The sequence below is a fragment of the Eleutherodactylus coqui genome, chromosome 4 (genome assembly GCF_035609145.1).
Source record: "Eleutherodactylus coqui strain aEleCoq1 chromosome 4, aEleCoq1.hap1, whole genome shotgun sequence".
Taxonomy (NCBI): domain Eukaryota; kingdom Metazoa; phylum Chordata; class Amphibia; order Anura; family Eleutherodactylidae; genus Eleutherodactylus; species Eleutherodactylus coqui.
The window spans coordinates 81,948,368-81,965,917 of record NC_089840.1 but is presented as its reverse complement, the minus strand read 5'-3'; the positions used below and the strand labels follow the sequence as shown (position 1 = coordinate 81,965,917).

General features: G+C 43.3%; 1 protein-coding gene across 2 annotated transcripts in view; it reads right to left on the bottom strand.

Annotated features, from left to right (window-relative positions):
- The window catches only part of LOC136625528 (caspase-1-B-like), a 31,781-nt gene extending 15,321 nt beyond the window's left edge, over positions 1–16,460 (bottom strand). Inside the window, exons 1-4 of one of the 2 annotated variants that reach the window (XM_066599779.1) lie at positions 16,334–16,460; positions 11,236–11,496; positions 6,417–6,461; positions 3,685–3,749 (exon numbers count right to left, since the gene is read on the bottom strand). In XM_066599779.1, the coding sequence (XP_066455876.1) occupies positions 3,685–3,749; positions 6,417–6,461; positions 11,236–11,496; positions 16,334–16,346 (384 nt within the window). In that variant the 5' untranslated portion in view covers positions 16,347–16,460. The remainder of the gene's footprint in view (positions 1–3,684; positions 3,750–6,416; positions 6,462–11,235; positions 11,497–16,333) is intronic. The other variant, XM_066599780.1, reaches the window with a different exon arrangement.
- Between the last annotated feature and the right edge of the window lie 1,090 nt (positions 16,461–17,550).

Genomic DNA, 17,550 nt, shown 5'->3' with positions numbered 1-17,550 from the left:
CAGCGGTATAAAATCACTTTTCCATAGTATGGTATGGAGGGTTACTGCTGTGGAATCCGGAGACGAACGCCCGCCCCCCGATTCCGCAGCAAAAACCTGCCCGTGTGCGTGAGGCCTTATGCATTGCAAAACTCCTATATTGCAGTGCATTATGCCTGTGAGCTTTACACTAACAGGCAGCCTATTACACCCTGCCTTAAGTCCTTAGGCTTCCAGATATTGCAGACCTGTGGCTTTTGTTAGGTCATTGGGGGCCATAGATATATATTGACAATGTCACCTCATTTAACTCCTTGAGGACCGCCCCCTTTTTTTTCATTTTAGTTTTTTCTTCTCCCCTTTAAAAAAATCATAACTCTTTCATTTATTCATCAACATACCGTAGCTGTCTGAGGGCTTGTTTTTTGCACTTTTAACGGTTCTATATAATGTACGATATAATGTACTGAAAAACCTTTTAAAGATTCTTAGTGGAGTAAAATGGTAAAAAAAAACTAAATTCTGTGCCAAATAACTTTATTCTCTCGGTTAGTACAAATACTACGATACCAAAATTTACATACTTTTTTTTACTGTACTACTACTTTAATTTTTTTTTAACATTTAATTTTTTAAAATTATTTTCAGCTGCCATCTTCTGACAGCTATAACTTTTTAATTTTTTTCGTAAACATAGTTGTGAAACGTCTCATTTTGAGCAGAATATCCTGTAGTTTCCGTTGGTTTTGGAGTACATACAATTTTTTTATTGCTTTTTACTACATTTTTTCTGGAAGGCGGGGTGATCAAAAAAACACAATTCTGGGGTTCTTTATTTTTTTTCTGAAGATGCTTATCGTGCGGGGTAAATAGATATATCGGACTTTTACGGACACAATACCAAATATGTATTTTTGTTTTATTATTTAGATTCTTTTATTCTAAATATGGCAAAAGGGGTTTTTGTTTAACATTCATTATAGTTTTTAATAGATATTTTAACAATGTCTTGTACTGAAGAGGTATGTACTTTGGCTCATATGTGTGGTTGTGGGATGAGAATTCTTTATTTCTATAGGAATACCACTTGGACCATATTTAAAGATATTTCTCCACTTTCCTTCTTGGAGTAATCTCATTTTTTCAAGGCAGCTAAGTGTGCTGATCTCATTGAGCCATTCCCGGATGTTGGGAGGGTCTGTTTCCCCCCAGTGTCTTGGGATTAGTATTTTGGCTGTGTCTATTAGGAATGGGAGTAATGTATTTCTCTTTCCTCTTGTGGTTGGGGGGGATTATGTTAAGCAGAAAAAGTTTTGGTGAGAGCAATACTTCCTCCCTCATAATAAGCCTTCATATCCTTCGCACTTTGCGCAGGAAAGGCTGTTTAGATGAGCATGAGTATAGTAAAACTTTTTTAAACTTAACTTTTACTTTTTTTTTAGCCCCCAGAGCGAACAAGAACTTGCGATGCTCTGATCGCTCCAGAAATATGATGTAATGCCATAGTATACATCATACTTTGATTGGACAGGCATTCTATCTAGCCACCCCAAGGGCATGGCTTGCTGCTAAGACAGCCCTGGGGCTAAACGCTCTAAAATGCTACCATTGATTTTGATGGGGCGTCTCAGACAAGCGCTAAAATGCAGTGTTTTTAATGCTGCAATTGTTTTTATCGCTGTCAGTTCTATTTTTAGGCATTTCAGCATCTTAAAACTTGATGCGTTGCCCATTGAAATCTGCAAGTAAAGTTCCAGTTGTTGATCATTTCCTGCAACTGAGTTTCTCAAGTTAGCTGTGTGTGGACTCTCTTATTTTTTTTCCGTCGGATATCCTACGGAGTAAGAAACGAACGGAGGTGTCACCCGTGACAAGATTCTTTGAGTCCATTACACCATTTATTCAGGTAACCGCTGCCCTAGCATTGCCTGGAGAGGCCTGTCAGTGCCTTGGCCAAGTGTTACATCCGTCCCCCAGGGGAGGAGTTGGTAGTGCCACCGTGACATCCATAACATCTACCACGCCGTCTCCTCAGTGGTGTGCCTTGTGTCTCGGTTGTTGCACCTGCAATTTCTCTGACCATTGCGCGGTCTGACCTTGGGGTGCATTTGCTGGGACGTCTCCTTCTGAGTAGATTCTTAATTGACTTCCTCTTTTGAATAATCTTTCTCACTGCAGAATGATGGACTCCAAATTGTTTGGAAATGGCCTTAAACACTTCCCAGATTGATGGGCAGTAGAGATGAGTGAACGTACTCGGTAAGGGCGATTTCGCAATCGAGCACCGCGATTTTCGAGTACTTCACTACTCGGGTGAAAAGTACACGGGTGCGCTGTGGGTGAGCGGGGGGTTGCAGCGGGGAGTGGGGGGGAGAGGGAGAGAGAGAGGGCTCCCCCCTGTTCCCCGCTGCTACCCCCCACTCCCCTCTGCAACCCCCCGCCCCACAGCGCACCCGAGTACTTTTCACCCGAGTAGTGAAGTACTCGAAAATCGCAGTGCTCGATTGCAAAATCGCCCTTACCGAGTACGTTTGCTCATCTCTAATGGGCAGCAACAATTGCTTCATTAGAATTATTGGATGTATTTCCTCCATGGCATTGTGTTAATGCACACCTGAATGCTTCAGACCAGCAAACTGCCAGAACATCTGCTTTTATAGAGGTGGTAAGATCTGTTGATGATCAATTATTCAAGGGCTTTTGAGAACTGCTACCTATCTGCTACTTACCCTTTTAATTGCTATAGAAGCAATAAGGGAGTTCTAAATTTCCACACACTGCTTCTGCATTTGGGCCTATATTTTATAAAAATAATGACATGGTGTAATTTGTATTATGTTGTTGTTAATCTCAGGTTGTAGTTACCTAATTTTAAGACCTTTAAGGCCTCATGTCCACAGGCAAAAGAAGAATTAAAATCCGCAGCGGATTTTAACTCTTCTCCTGCCCGCGGATCCGCACCCCATAGGGATGCATTGACCACCCGCAGGTAGATAAATACCCGCAGATGGTCAATAAAAGTGATTTTAAAAAAAAGGATCATGAAAAAATCTGGACCATGCTCCATTTTCGTGCGGGTCTCCCGCGGGGACGGCTCCCGCGGGCTTCTATTGAAGCCTATGGAAGCCGTCCGGATCCGCGGGAGACCAAAATCGGAATTTACTTACCTGCTCCGGATCTTCCCTTCGCCACGGCTTCATCTTCTCTTCGTCGCGGCCGGATCTTCTTTCTTCGGGCCGGCGCATGCGCGGGGCATGCAACCGACGTGCCCTGCGCATCCGCCGGGCTGAAGAAAGAAGATCCGGCCACGACGGAGAGAAGATGAAGCCGCGGCGAAGGGAAGATCTGGAGCGGGCGAGAGGTGAGTTAATTCTTATTTTAATGCCTCATGTCCGCGGGGCAGGAGGGACCCGCTACGGATTCTCCATGGAGAATCCGTAGCGGGCCTGATTTTCCCCGTGGACATGAGGCCTAAGGAACAAAATTTTTAAATATCCTGATAAGTAAAACCATTAAATTCAAAGAAGGTGTACTTAGCTTTTCTCATGACTGTAGATAAAATTGACAATATCTGACAGATACAACTTGTATTCTCGCTCTTACTGCATAGTGCTCATAGAATGATGCCATGATAAAGATTATAAGACAAAGAAGATACCCAACCATGGCATTGAGCATTCAGCGATTCCTATGACTAACTCTTACCTCTGTTTCTTTAGTAGTTATTTCTTGATATTCTGCCTCGGAGCACACTGTGATTCCATTGATGTCTAAATGAAAACAAAGAGATTAATTTTGACCAATTCAGTGTGGACTGAAGCAAATGCGTAATTCTATTGTATACTTGCTGATGAACATTTTTGCCCTCCTGCGAATGCAAAGATGGGGTGTTCAGATTACTATACCATGTGGACATCCATGTTAAATAATAGAGGTCTCAAAATCAATGGGATGATTAGTGGTAATTGCAGTAAATGAGAGCAGGATATATTTGCTAGAATCCAATACTATCTTAGGGCGCGGTCACACGAGCGTAGGCATATTTACGTTCGCACGTGCGCAGCGTTTAATCGCCGAAAAGAACGTTTTTCGGCGATCATGACCAGAGCTAGAAAGCGTATTATCGTTTGTTCCTACTTTGCAAACTATCTTTTCTGCCATCGAATATGCGTTGGCGCGTATTTCAGTCGCATATGTTCCGTTTCTTTTTGGGTTGCCGTTTTTACGCGCCGTAAAACCGCCTGTGCGAACGAATACATTGGAAACCAACGCCTCAGATGGTCACGTTTATACGATTGGGCGCAAAAACGCGCCGTTTATGCGCTCGTGTGAACACACCCTTAGGGTGAACACCCACTTGCGTTTTTCTTGCGCATTTTTTCACGCAATATCACTGCTTTTTTTTAACGCGGTTGTCAATGGGACTTTCTAATGTTAGAAATGCATCACACAAAATTTGCAAAGCACCAACTTGTGATGCGTTTTTAACATTAGAAACTCCCATTGACAATCACATGAAAAAAATGTGCAAGAAAAACACAAGTGGGTGTTTACCATTAATGGCACTTTATAAGGAGCAATTATTGCCCAAATACCTGCTGAAAGCAGGAAATTTGGCTGATCCACACGCAGAACTAAAAGCCAAACAACTGTTGGGCCATATAAATAGGAACCTCTCAATGTTTGAGCGACTCCTGTTTATTATAAGTGGAGGCGGGCGGGCTGGAACGATCCTCGCCCGCTACGCCTCAATTCACTTCAATGACTATCACTCCTGTGTAAGCATAGGACTGATAGTCAGTTGGCAGTTTATGGGACAGTCATCATCATTACTCTTGTGGTTATGTACTTCTGCAAAAGTAGAAACAATCTTAGCTGTATGGTTTCCTTTCCCATTCCAAGATGTTACAGACCACCTTACTTCACCTTCTTATTAATGTAAAGAGTTATCCACACTACTCTAGTCCAGAGATATAATTGTCATGTTGGACAATTGCTGTTAGTAAGCCAGCTGCTAACCTTTTATTAATTACAGGAGAATACTTCATCTGTCCAGTTGATTCCTTATATAACAATAAGCTGTATTCTGCAATGTTATTACACTGTTTGTCTCCCATTGTTTCATATCACCTCCCATCTAGGCATTCCATCATGGTTCACCTCTAAAATCTTGAAGAAGGGATCAGGCTGGTGCCCTTGGATGGAATCTCTGTCATTGCAGAAATCTGCTGAAACAGAAATCAATATGTGTCTCTTCAGCTGGTTACCATTAGTTTCTGGTATTTCGTGCCCAAGAGACTAATGTGGTGGACCGTGCTCTTCTTTCCAGCACAAAATGCTGGAAAAAATGGAAACCTCTCGAAACTGAGATGTTTTAGGCCCTTTTATACCAGACGATTATCGTTCTCCCACAAGGTTTTGAATGATATCGTCCAGTGTAAAAGCCTGCTGACACTGAACGACTGGAAGTGAATCATCCAGTCGTTCATCTTTTAAGCAGCTTAAAAGATGAATGACTATCATTCGCTGTAAGCAGCAGCCGCTCAGTACTGGGCATCTGCTGCTTTGAGTGAATGGAGAGAGGCAGGGAAGAGTGGGGAGAGCGTCGGGCATCGTTTGCCCAACGCTCGTTGTATGTAAAAGGACCCTTAGTCTTTGTCTCAGCAGATTTCTACAATGGCAGACATAGCTTTTGTACTGTTAGGGGCCTGGAGACTAGCCAGCGTGAGTTAGGTTCCCTGCATCTTGAAAGGCTCCACAGATGTAGAAGAATCTCCCTAGAGACTGCCGACAAGAGATAAGGGAACTCAAGCCTTATTTTAAATTACGCCTTTCAATGAAAAGCAGCATCCTTGTGTGCCTCACTATAAGTATTATGCATCTATGCCTCATCAGTGTACAAGTAAAATCAAATCTATAACATTCTTTCTGGACTATGAGATGAGAGAACTGTTTTGAGCACTCTACTAGGCCATCTTGTACTTTTGTTGAATCTGCACATTATTAGTGTAAGACACGTTAGCCAGATTGGGAAATCAGGGATGACCATGCTATAGAATTGTGTTACACAGTCATCCTAAAGATAAGAATATAAATTAAAGAGCTGCCTGTTGAATGCTCATTCGGCTACCAGCCATCTTCCCCATCCCCATACACATATGTTCAATGCGGTCAAGCGTGCATGTGTTCTGAATGTAGAGATATCCAAGTGCTAATCCTTATCTGACAACAGCCATTGGTGGAGAATCAAGGGGCTCCCATACACATTTACACGATCAGGTGGACTTGCCAAGATCAGTAGGTTCAGCCGATATACATCTGTATAAGTTTATAGTCAGCTTATTTGTGATTACTATTGAGTAACCCCAAACATCTTTCTTCAGCACACATCTCATAAACAATTCCTTACATTGCACAACTATCTAAGTAGCAATTACCTTGTTGGCTGGACTGGTCTTTTTTTGTCGGGGGCTCTACAGGTGCTGAAAAAAGAGCATGCTCCATTAGTTATGGAACCTTTGACATTTTTTCATTTGCAGTGCTAATATTGCACACAATGAGGACATAATTCTCAAAAAGGCTAACAAATTACTCAAAAGGGAAAAACATTTAACTGAAAATTGTGAGTGCGACTATAGATAGGAAAACCATAATTTCAGTATTTTGATTTTAAATCATACTAAGAAACATTAAACCACTATTAACATGTTTTCATGGTGAAATAATGTCATCACAGACGTTTGCCCCTGTGCCATCAAAGCGCATATAAGCACTTTAGAAAGATTTAAATTGACAAATTGCTTGGTCCCGATGGCATACACCCCATACTTTCAAGGGAATTAAGTAATGTGATACCCAGACCCCTGTTTCTTATGTTTACGGACTCTATAGTGATGAGGTCTGTTCCACTGGATTGGTGCATAGCCAATGTGGTGGCGATATTCAAAAAGGCATCAAAAACTGAACCTGAAAACTACAGGCCAGTAAGTATTACTTCTATTGTGGGTAAAATGTTTGAAGAGTTTCTAAGAAATGCTATTTTTTAGTATCTCAAGGAAACTAGCATTCTGTATAAGCATGGGTTTGGGAGAGATCACTCCTGTCAAACCAAACTAATCAGCTTCTATAAGGAGGTAAGTTCTAGACTGGACCCGGGAGTCACTGGATCTGGTGTATCTGGACTTTTCCAAAGCGTTTGATACTGTGCCACATAAAAGGTTGGTATATAAAATGGGAATGCTTGGTCTGGGCGAGAATATGTGTAAGTGGGGTAAGTAACTTGTGAGTGAAAGAAAGCAGAGGGGGGTTATAAATGGTACATACTCCGATTGGTCGATGTTACTAGTGGGGTCCCACAGGGGGCAGTTCTGTACCCTATTCTTTTTAATATATTAATTAATGACCTGGAAGAAGGATTGCGTAGTAAAATGTCAATATTTGCAGATGACACAAAACTACCCCATTTTCCGGCGTATAAGACAACCTTGTAATCCCGAAAAATCTGCTCTGCAGTCGGGGGTCGTCTTACATGCCGGGTATACAGTGTCCCCCCCCCAAAAAAAAAATCTATACTCACCTTCCGCGGCGCTGCTGCAGGCTGTCGCTCCCTCGTGCACCCTGGCAGAGCATTGCTTTCTGCAAGCGGGGCTTGAATGCTTCGCCTCCAGAAAGCTAATGCTCTGATTGGCTAACTTAGTCTGGTTTTAGCCAATCAGAGCCATTTATGACGTCATTGAATGGCTGTGCTTGGCTAACGCCAGACTAAGTTAGCAAATCAGAGCATTAACTTTCTGGAGGCGGGGCATTCAAGCCCCGCTTGCAGAAAGCAATGCTCTGCCAGCGTGCACGAGAGAGCGACAGCCTGCAGCAGCGCTGTCGGAGGTGAGTATTGATTTTTGTTTTACACACTGTATTCCCGGCATATAAGATGAAAAGGCGGGGGTCGTCCTATATGCCGGAAAATACGGTATGTAAAGTAATTAACACAAGAGAGGATGCAAGACAGTTGCAAGAGGATCTGGGTAAATTGGGGGCTTGAGAACATTATGTACATGGGCTGAGGAAATACATGTCACCATTACACATTACATAGGAAACCCCTAGGGAATACCGACATGGAAAAGGACTTGGGGATTTTAGTTAACTGTAAGCTTGACTGGAGCAACCAGTGTCAGGCAGCTGCTGTCAAGGCAAATAGGATCATGGGGTGCATCAAAAGAGGTCTAGGGGCACATGACAAGAACATTGTTCTTCCTCTTTACAAACCACTGGTCAGACTACACATGGAATATTGTGGACAGTTTTGGGCAGCAGCACTGAAGAAGGACATATCAGAAATGGAGTAGGTACAAAGGCGGGCAACTAAAGTAACTAACGGAATGAGTGGATTACAATACCCAGAGAGGTTATCAAAATTGGTGCTATTTAGTTTAGAAAAAAGACGGCTGAGGGGCGACTAATAACTTTGTATAAATATATCTCTCCCATGATCTATTTGTACCGCGGACTGTGACAGTAACAAGAGGGCATCCTCTGCGTCTAGAGAAAAGAAGGTTTCTACACCGACATAGAAGGGGGTTCTTTACTGTAAGAGAAGTGAGACTATGGAACTATCTGCCTGAGAATGTGGGGATGGTAAATTCGATAAAAGAATTCAAGAGCTGCCTGGACGCTTTTCTTGAGTGATACAATACTATATGTTATAATCATTGATAGCTTCAGAAGGGTTGGTAATCCAGGGATTAATCCAATTGCTAGATTAGAGCCAGGAAGGATTTTTTCTCCTTAAATGGGAAAAACTGGCATCCACCTCACTGGGGTTTTTGCCTTCCTCTGGATCAACATTGGGTGGTAATAGGCTGAACTGGATGGACATATGTCTTTTTTCGGCATACTATGTTACTTTGTAAGGGGAAATGCCATTCAAAATTTTGCTATAGAGCCCATCCTTTTGTAGTTTCCCCCCTGAGTATATGTATATTAGCAAACATTGCCACCTTATGTGAAACATGTTTGTGCAACTTTTTTTCACTCAATTTCTGATATGTTTAAACACAGCAGTTGATTGTGCTTTTCTATATAATGGGGATCAGGGGTGTGATTTGCATCGGGGATCTGAGGCTAATGCCCTATCCCTTATCATGTCGCTCAATTTCAAACTTTATCTACATCCTTGGGAAGTTTTCACTGTATTGCAGATTGCTCAAGCTGCAGGAAAGAAAAGGCCTGGATCCTGGACTGTTGGGTGTGATGTGGAAACAAGGCTAGGTGAAGTGTTTTTTCTTTGTAAATAGGGTTGAAAAACTTTACTTAGGGTACTATTACTTATGGAGGCACCCTGACATTTATTTTGGGGGACATGTGTTACACTATTAATGTTGCAAACATTATGAAGGACCTCTGCTTAGCAAAGATATTATGAGGTGAACTGGGCACTGTTGTTATTAGGGCCTTGCTGCTCTGCACTATGAGAATACTCTTTTTGCAGGAGGGACACTGTTGGAACTATTAATGTTGTGTCTTATATTATTTTTTGCTCCAGAAGATTTCACTTGTTTTTACATGTATCACTGCCTAGACACTATTTAAATTTACTTTTTTTTTTATTAACTGTAACTAGGGCTTAATTTTGGAGTAGGGCTAATAGTTTAAGAATTCTCAAAAATCCTGAAAAAGCCTTCTACATACTCATGAATCCTGAAAAATCATGCTAGGGGTTATTTTTGGGGTAGGTCTTATTTTCAGGGAAACAGTATGGGTGCAATTTTGGGAGTAATGTTTTCTATACAATACTGTGTTTTTCGGAGATCATTCCCAGATTTCTATGGTCCTTGTGGAAATTTAGTTACAGAAAAATTACATAAAAGTAAATAAAACATTGGAAAAATTTTGCAGTGGACACAGTCTCAGACATTTTGAATTAGAGGAATTTTTAAAGGGTTTTTACAGAAAGGATTTGGTGCACCTCTATGAGATTGGTCTAGATATTTTTAATATGGACTTACAGTCCATGTTTGAAAAGGTCGCAGGTATGAGTAGGGCCATGTACTTGGGTGACATGGATTGTGGGGTATAGATTTATTGATTGGTATGTAGACTGGAGTCTGGAAGATAAAGTCCGCATTTTGGTAATTACATGATTACTTAAGTCTGGAAGACGAAGTCATGGTTTGAGTTATTACATGGTGATTGATATTTGGTTTATGGTGAATGGTGTTGGGAGAAAAACTCCCCTTTGGGAACCCTTTAATAAAATACTGTGGCCTTTATTCCCCAAAATTGATGCCTGGTGTCTTATTTCAATTAAGTTTAATTGGGTTATATGGCAATAATGCATAAGATTCCATGTATGTACAGCATATACACTGAATGGCCTCTTTATCAGAGACCACTGCCCTTTCACGATTGGACCTTCCCTGTATGGAAATTAGACACGTGAGCCCGGAGTACAGCATAAAATCAAGTGAGCAAGTTTTCCATGGATCCGTTTTAGTATGAATCCACGTTACAATGGAAAGATCGAGCATTTTGAGTGATTATGAAGGAGGCCTGGTCATCAGTGCTACACTAGCCGAGGCCAGTATTTCATACACTGCCAACACTCTGGGAGTTCTCGTGCAACAGTGTAGACTATGCTGAGAAAAGTGTGATCAAGGAAAACCATCTATCGAAAGGGAATTCTGTGGAAATAACTAAACATTAATCATTGAAAGGGGTCGGAGGAGGATGTCAATAATAATCATTCTGAGGAATAGTTCGACTGTTGTATAAGAGAAATAGAAGGGCAAGACTCCAGTGGGCAAAAGTGGGCAAAAATTGGGTCAATGAGCAGTGAAAAAACATTGCCTTGTAAGATAAATCTAAGCAGCATGAATCTATGAACCTTTCCTATCAGCTATTCAGAGTATGTTAGTAACAATATCTAATTTGTGGCAACTGCAAGAAGCTATTTTGTTTACTTGGACTAATATTCCTGTAGAACAATGTCAAGACCTATTGGAATCTAAGCCATGAAAAATGACTGTGGTTCTGAAGACCCAATGAGGTCCAGCGTGCTATTATTATTATTTTTGGGGTTGTCTATGTTTAAGATGAAGATGCAACATGTCGCTCTAGCAGTCAGAGGGGATTCATGGGGAAATCTGATGCATAGCCAAACTATCAATTCACCAGAGCAGATGATAGCGGGCAGCAATGAACATATTTACCAGTCACCACCAGAAAATAATGCAATATGATCACATTGTATAACTGTACCTGTTATTCCTAGATCTTCACTTAGTGCCGGATCCTTTTCTCTGATTTTTTGAAGTAGTTTGTTGCAACTCTTATCTCCCTTTCCGATCACTATATCAATCAGTAATCGGCATTTGTCTGCACGCAGAGCGTTACCTTGAATGATCGTCTCCATCTCTGCATCACTGAGTATCTTTTCATCTATTAATTCATCTATCAACCCCTTTATCAGTGGTTCGCTGCAGCGTTCTACTAACTGCAGTCGGAATCCTTTAAGTTCACCTACAAAATAGAACTCAAAATGAAAGACTGTTTGAAAAAAGCAGAACATTGTTTACCAGCTGTAAGAGTAGGTTAAAACGGGCATGCAGGTCTCAGTCTTAGATCACTCAACATTATTTCCTACTATATGTTATATCTAGATATTGTTACAATGTGTGATCATCAAATTACCCCTCCTAGTACTGGCTGTGACAGAGGTTTGGAAAGTGAACATCTGCATCCGGCCGCAGTCTTAAAGGGCCAATGCACCAAAACAAAGTGTTCCCCCTCCAATCATATTTGACACCTGGCTGTATCAGACCTCCTTTTCCTGTGGAGGGTGCCTGAGTATTGTGGTCATTTTGGTCTTGCTCAAGTTGGTATCAAGTTTGTTCTGATTCCTTACATTGTCTGTCCCTCACTACGTTCCTGTCTTTGCTTCTGTGGGAGATGATGGAGATCTTCCCCATCTTGTATGTCTATTTTCCTTTGTTCAGCTGTGTAGGTGTAAGATGTAGAAGTGTGATGGAAATTGTATTTCTCTTATAGTTGGTTTTTGTGTTTCAGTCTTTGAATCTGCTTGTGTCAGCAACTATCGCCCATACACAAAGAGAGAGTTCCTTTTTTATCTCTTATCTAGAGACCTTTCAAAGTAAACAGGACAAATCTGCTCTTCATCTCCGTACAAGAAACCAGCAGAGAAAGAGGATTCATCAGTCTGTGTCTAACTTTGCCATGTGGCAAAGACTCTACTGAGCATGTCTGATAATTCCCTTGTCTTTCCTGATTACCTCATAAACCCATGAGAATGACCTATCAGCACACAATATATTGTGATTTATCTGAATGTCACGCCTTCTTTTGTTTGAGCTACAATATAAGCTCTTTCCTGACCAAATTAAATCACATATCCTGTGGTTTACACACTATAATGCGTGTCTTTCATTGGCTTCTCCAAGCTCATATTAACCATATCTAATATGGCACCCACAGTATATCTAAGAGCATATTTGCGCTAAGACTCCTGATCCCAGCTTGTTACACTGACTATGCTTCTGTCCACTGCCTGCTCTTACCTCTGGCTTTATTTCCCATACTGAAAATGTTCTCCACGATTTAACCTCGGGCCTGTCTTCTCATGCTGAAGTATGCCACCTGTCCTGAATATGCTCCTGTTCATACCCTCAGATATCAAGCCTAGGACTCTACTAGCATCAGTGCCACAGTATTGAGACTACTTCCTGAGTAATAGCCTGAGGAACTGAAGCCCACATCGCGATTAGTGAGGTTAAAGGGTGAACACCGGGGATCCTCAGGTGTTGCTTCAGGATATGGCCCCAAACCAAACCAGTCTGTGGCTTGGTGGATCTACAGCCACTGAACCGGACAGGCATATTTAGAAATAGCTTTTTTCTGATGGATTAATAAAAAATTATGACATACTCAGTCAGATGACAAATTGCTGAGCAAGGGGGACTATGTGTTTAGCTATATACAGCTCCCTGTAATCAGCTCTGCCATGAGGTTGACTATGCTCCTCTACAAGTAGACCTGCCTGGGATTTTTGGTACAGTCTATTTTAGTATCTATGTAAGGCCGCCTGCACACGGGCGGAAATCCCACCGCGGTATTTCCCGCGGTATTTCCGCCACTGAAAGCCTGCATAGGAGTGCATTACAATACGCACTCCTATGCAGACGTCTGCGGTTTGGCCGCGCGAAATCTTGCGCGGCAAACAAACCGCGGCGTGTCCTATTTCTGTGCGGGGCTCGCAGAGCCTCGCACAGAAACGTCACTCACCCGGCCGCCGGCTCCGGTCTACGCATGCGCCGGCAGCCGGCACATGAAAGAGCCGAGGCCACCAGGCGCGGGTGAGTACGCGCTCGTCCCTGCGGGCGCTGGGGTCGGGTCCCGCGGCGAGAATTCTCGCCGCCGGATCTGACCCGCCCGTCTGCAGGCGGCCTAACCCTTATTCTACTATACTTTTATGGCATTGTAGTTTATTATCACAGGTAACTATATGTCTGATTATATGTAGAAGGGATATTTTTATAGCTGCTGGTAATGGCTGGCTGTGTCTCTTACCTCCTCCGGCTATTAGCTGTAACCAGCACCACATCCCCCATGTTGCAGATGTCCCTTTCCTGTCCCCATAGGGTGCGTGTACTCTGCCAATCAATGTCTTGTTAAATGGCTAGTGCATGGAACCAACTTTTCTATCTCAAGTCAATCCAGTCAAGTCTCTGGCTATTTTAATCACCCTACCCCACTAGCAGGTGCCTGAGCAATAGTCTGAGGTCCCCTATAGCAAAAAACAGCTCCCAACAAGAGTGAAAACCAGGGAACCTTAAGTGCAGCCTGCACATTGAGCCCTAAGCAAGATCAGTTTTGTTGCACAGCAGATGCTACAGATATGTGTTGTATTACTAAATGATAAATGTGACAGCTTGTACTGAGTATGTTCAGACAGCACAGCTTGGGAGACAGAACAAAAATCTAGAGAGATGGGTATGGAGCAATGTGCTGACAGTAGGAGGGGCTGTGAGGAGCTGCTCTGGGGAAGACAGCTAATGCAGTGTAGAAGCCACCACTGTTGCCATGATAGCCGACTCCTGGCCCAAGTAAGGAACAGCCTGAATAGAAGAAATATTTCCCACAAAGGGGGACTGAGACACTTTGGGGAACCATTGCTGATGTGTATTGTGGATGTACTGGCCCAGTATGTGCACATGGTAGATTCTGCTTCTAAAAAACAGAAAATTCCACATACAGATTTTGCCCATTCACTGGGCTAAATCCACGTGAGGATCTGTGGCAAAATACGTTAGTGAAATGCACAGCTTAGCTGTAGATTTTTGTTACAGCTTTTAGAGCGGAGTTCACATACAGAAATCTGAGTTGGATTCCACTGAGTGCACATACCCTTGGGCTTTATGCACATGAGTGATGCGATTCTCAGTCGCTACAACCAAATCGTGGCTAAATCTCACGTTTTCTGGCCCATTCACATGCCTAGTTGTGGCATATATATGCCACAGCCCAGAATTCTGTCGGCTAGAGAGAAATCCTTCTACTGGTTCAACAGAGCCAGCTGACATAGTTTAGCAGTGCTAGCCACTACTACAGTCCCTTCTCTTCCCTTCATCGGCAGCTCCTGGCAATAGAAGCTCCCATAGAATAGTTGCCAGCAAATGGAAGGGGAGGGAGGCGAAGAGAGTTTAGCAGCTTAACTCACTCCCCTCCTTCCCCTTCCCTCCTTTGGTATTATTGTATCTTGTCACCACCGGAAGCTAGGCGTTTGTTAGGGCTTGGATGCATGAACGCCCCTACCACACTCCTAGCTCCTGATTGGTAACTTCTCAAAGGTCCTAGCAGCACAGTGTGTAGTGATTTTTGCCTTGGCTGGATGGTTAGGGATTAGTGTACCTCTTAGGCGTACATTATTAGAACAAATAATCTAAGCCTAACACCAAAGCATTCCTAATCCTAACCCTCCACGCAAGGCAAAAACCACTGCACTGTTTGCCTGGGGAACAGGCTACTTATTTATGTGTGTGTGTGGGGGGGGGGGGGGGGGGTTCAGTGCTGGCGGCAAACAGATGTAAGTCAGCCTCGGACCATCGACTCTCCGCTTCCTCCTTGGCGCCCGCTACAAGGAAGTGGAGGCGATCATCTTCATACTGCAGCCACCGGGGACAATGCCACTGGGGAGAGTGACAGCGGCCCCGATAAAGGAAGCACACAGTCAGTGCGGCACTGCTGGCGGGAGGCTGCCACCGCAGCCGGGGAGAGTGACAGCAGCCCTGGTAAGGTGAGCCCACAGTTAGTGCTGCGCTGCTGCCAGGACACTTGATAGCTTTCCCACACTTTGTAGAGCAATTTTATACTTTAAACTCCACCCCTGCAACCCCCCCCCCCCCCCTAAATCCTTAACCCTTTAGCTCCTCATCCTCCTTACAAACCCTTCGCCATGTGGGCCTCCACCCAAGGCCCTGGCCTCGGTTACGGCCCTTACTTAACTCGTTGATAAAAACCTTGTTCTGTCACTCTACAAATTATGTTGGCTCAGTCATATTCAACAGTCCTGTTCTGTATATCTGCCATACAGTTGTGTAATACTTGTGCCAGTAGCTCTCCGAATACTTTACTGTGACTACTGCTGAAGTCCTTCGTCTCTGCAGAGATCAGTTGTTAGAAACTGCATAAAGCTAACACAAGTATTATTATTATGCAAATACACTTTGTTGTCAGATCACGGTTTTGCACACACTAACATAGTAACATAGTGTGTAAGGCTGATATATGTCCATCTAGTTCTGTCTATTATCCCCCAATGTTGATCCAGAGGAGGGCAAATAACCCCAATAAGGTAGATGCCAATTTTCAACCTTTTAGGGTAAAAAAATTCCTTCCCAACTCTGAATCAGAATAATCCCTGCATCACCGACCCATCTAAAGTAATCAGTGATTATAATTAGAGATGAGCGAGTGTACTCGGAAAAGCACTACTCGCTCGAGGAATTTGCTTTATCCGAGTATCGCTGTGCTCGTCCCTGAAGATTCGGGTGCCGGCACGGAGCGGGGAGCTGCAGGGGAGAGCGGGGAGGAACGGAGGGGAGATCTTTCTCTCCCTCTCTCCCGCCCGCTCTCCCCTGCTCCCCGCTGCGACTCACCTGTCAGCCGCAGCGGCACCCGAATCTTCAGGGACGAGCACAGCGATACTCGGATAAAGCACATTACTCGAGCGAGTAGTGCTTATCCGAGTACGCTCGCTCATCTCTAATTATAATATTATAAGTCAGATGTACAAAACACACTGCTGTAGTCAAAATGAAGACTTCTAAACAGGATACATTACCTTTACCTGCCATCTAGAAGGGATCAGCAGCACCGTTTATACTGCAGGGTTCAGCTCAGTCCACACTACAGACTCACAGGCGTGTTTTCCAGGAAATACATTGTTTAAAGATAAATAACTGGCTGATCTGTAGAGGAGGCAGTCAGGGGCGTCACGTCTTACTTAGAACATTTTTACTTTCACCGGATGTTCAACTTCTCACATGAACTTGTTTCACAGAAATCAGAGAGAGCAGAAGAGCGTTGCTTCATGTTTTAGTATCAGTGTAACTTCCAAACAAACTGACTGTAAATGCAGAAGAGAAGCGCAAAACTACTGAAGGAAATAGATCTTTTCATACACGTAAGCTTTACAGAACACGAGGAAGTGAAATCCACAAGACAAGCCGATTTTGACGTGGATTCACACGAAAATCTGCAAACTTTCTGCTGTGGAAATTCCACAATGTGTGAATGTATCGTAAGGACATGTTCACACGTATCACAAATGCTGCATTGGCCGGGCAATTCCTGCACCGTATCACCTCTTCAAATAAGAGAGCGAAATCCGCATCAAAATCTGCCTGTTTCCTGCAGATTTTGACAATATGTGTAGATACAAAAATCCAGCATGGATTTGCCCTGCACCCACGTCAGAGTTTTGAGGCTGAACCTTGGATTTCTGGCATAAAGTCTTATTTTGATTTATATGGATTTAGGTTCATTCAGGACTAGAGATGAGCGAACGTACTCATCCGAGCTTGATACTCGTTCGAGTATTAGCGTGTTCGAGATGCTCGTTACTAGAGGCGAGCACCACGCGATGTTCGAGTTACTTTCACTTTCATCTCTGAGACGTTAGCGCGCTTTTCTGGCCAATAGAAAGACAGGGAAGGCATTACAACTTCCCTGTGCGATGTTCAAGCCCTATACCACCCCCCTGCAGTGAGTGGCTGGCGAGATCAGGTGTCACCCGAGTATATAAATCGGCCCCTCCCGCGGCTCGCCACAGATGCATTCTGACAGAGATCAGGGAAAGTGCTGCTGGTGCCGGAGCTGCTATAGGGAGAGCGTTAGGAGTGATTTTCGGCCTCAAGAACCCCAACGGTCCTTCTTAGGGCCACATCTGACCGTGTGCAGTACTGTTGAGGCTGCTTTTAGCAGTATTGCACAATTTTTTTTTTTTTGTATATCGGCTGTGCAGAGCATTGCGTTCACAGTCTGCAGTCATTGTACAGA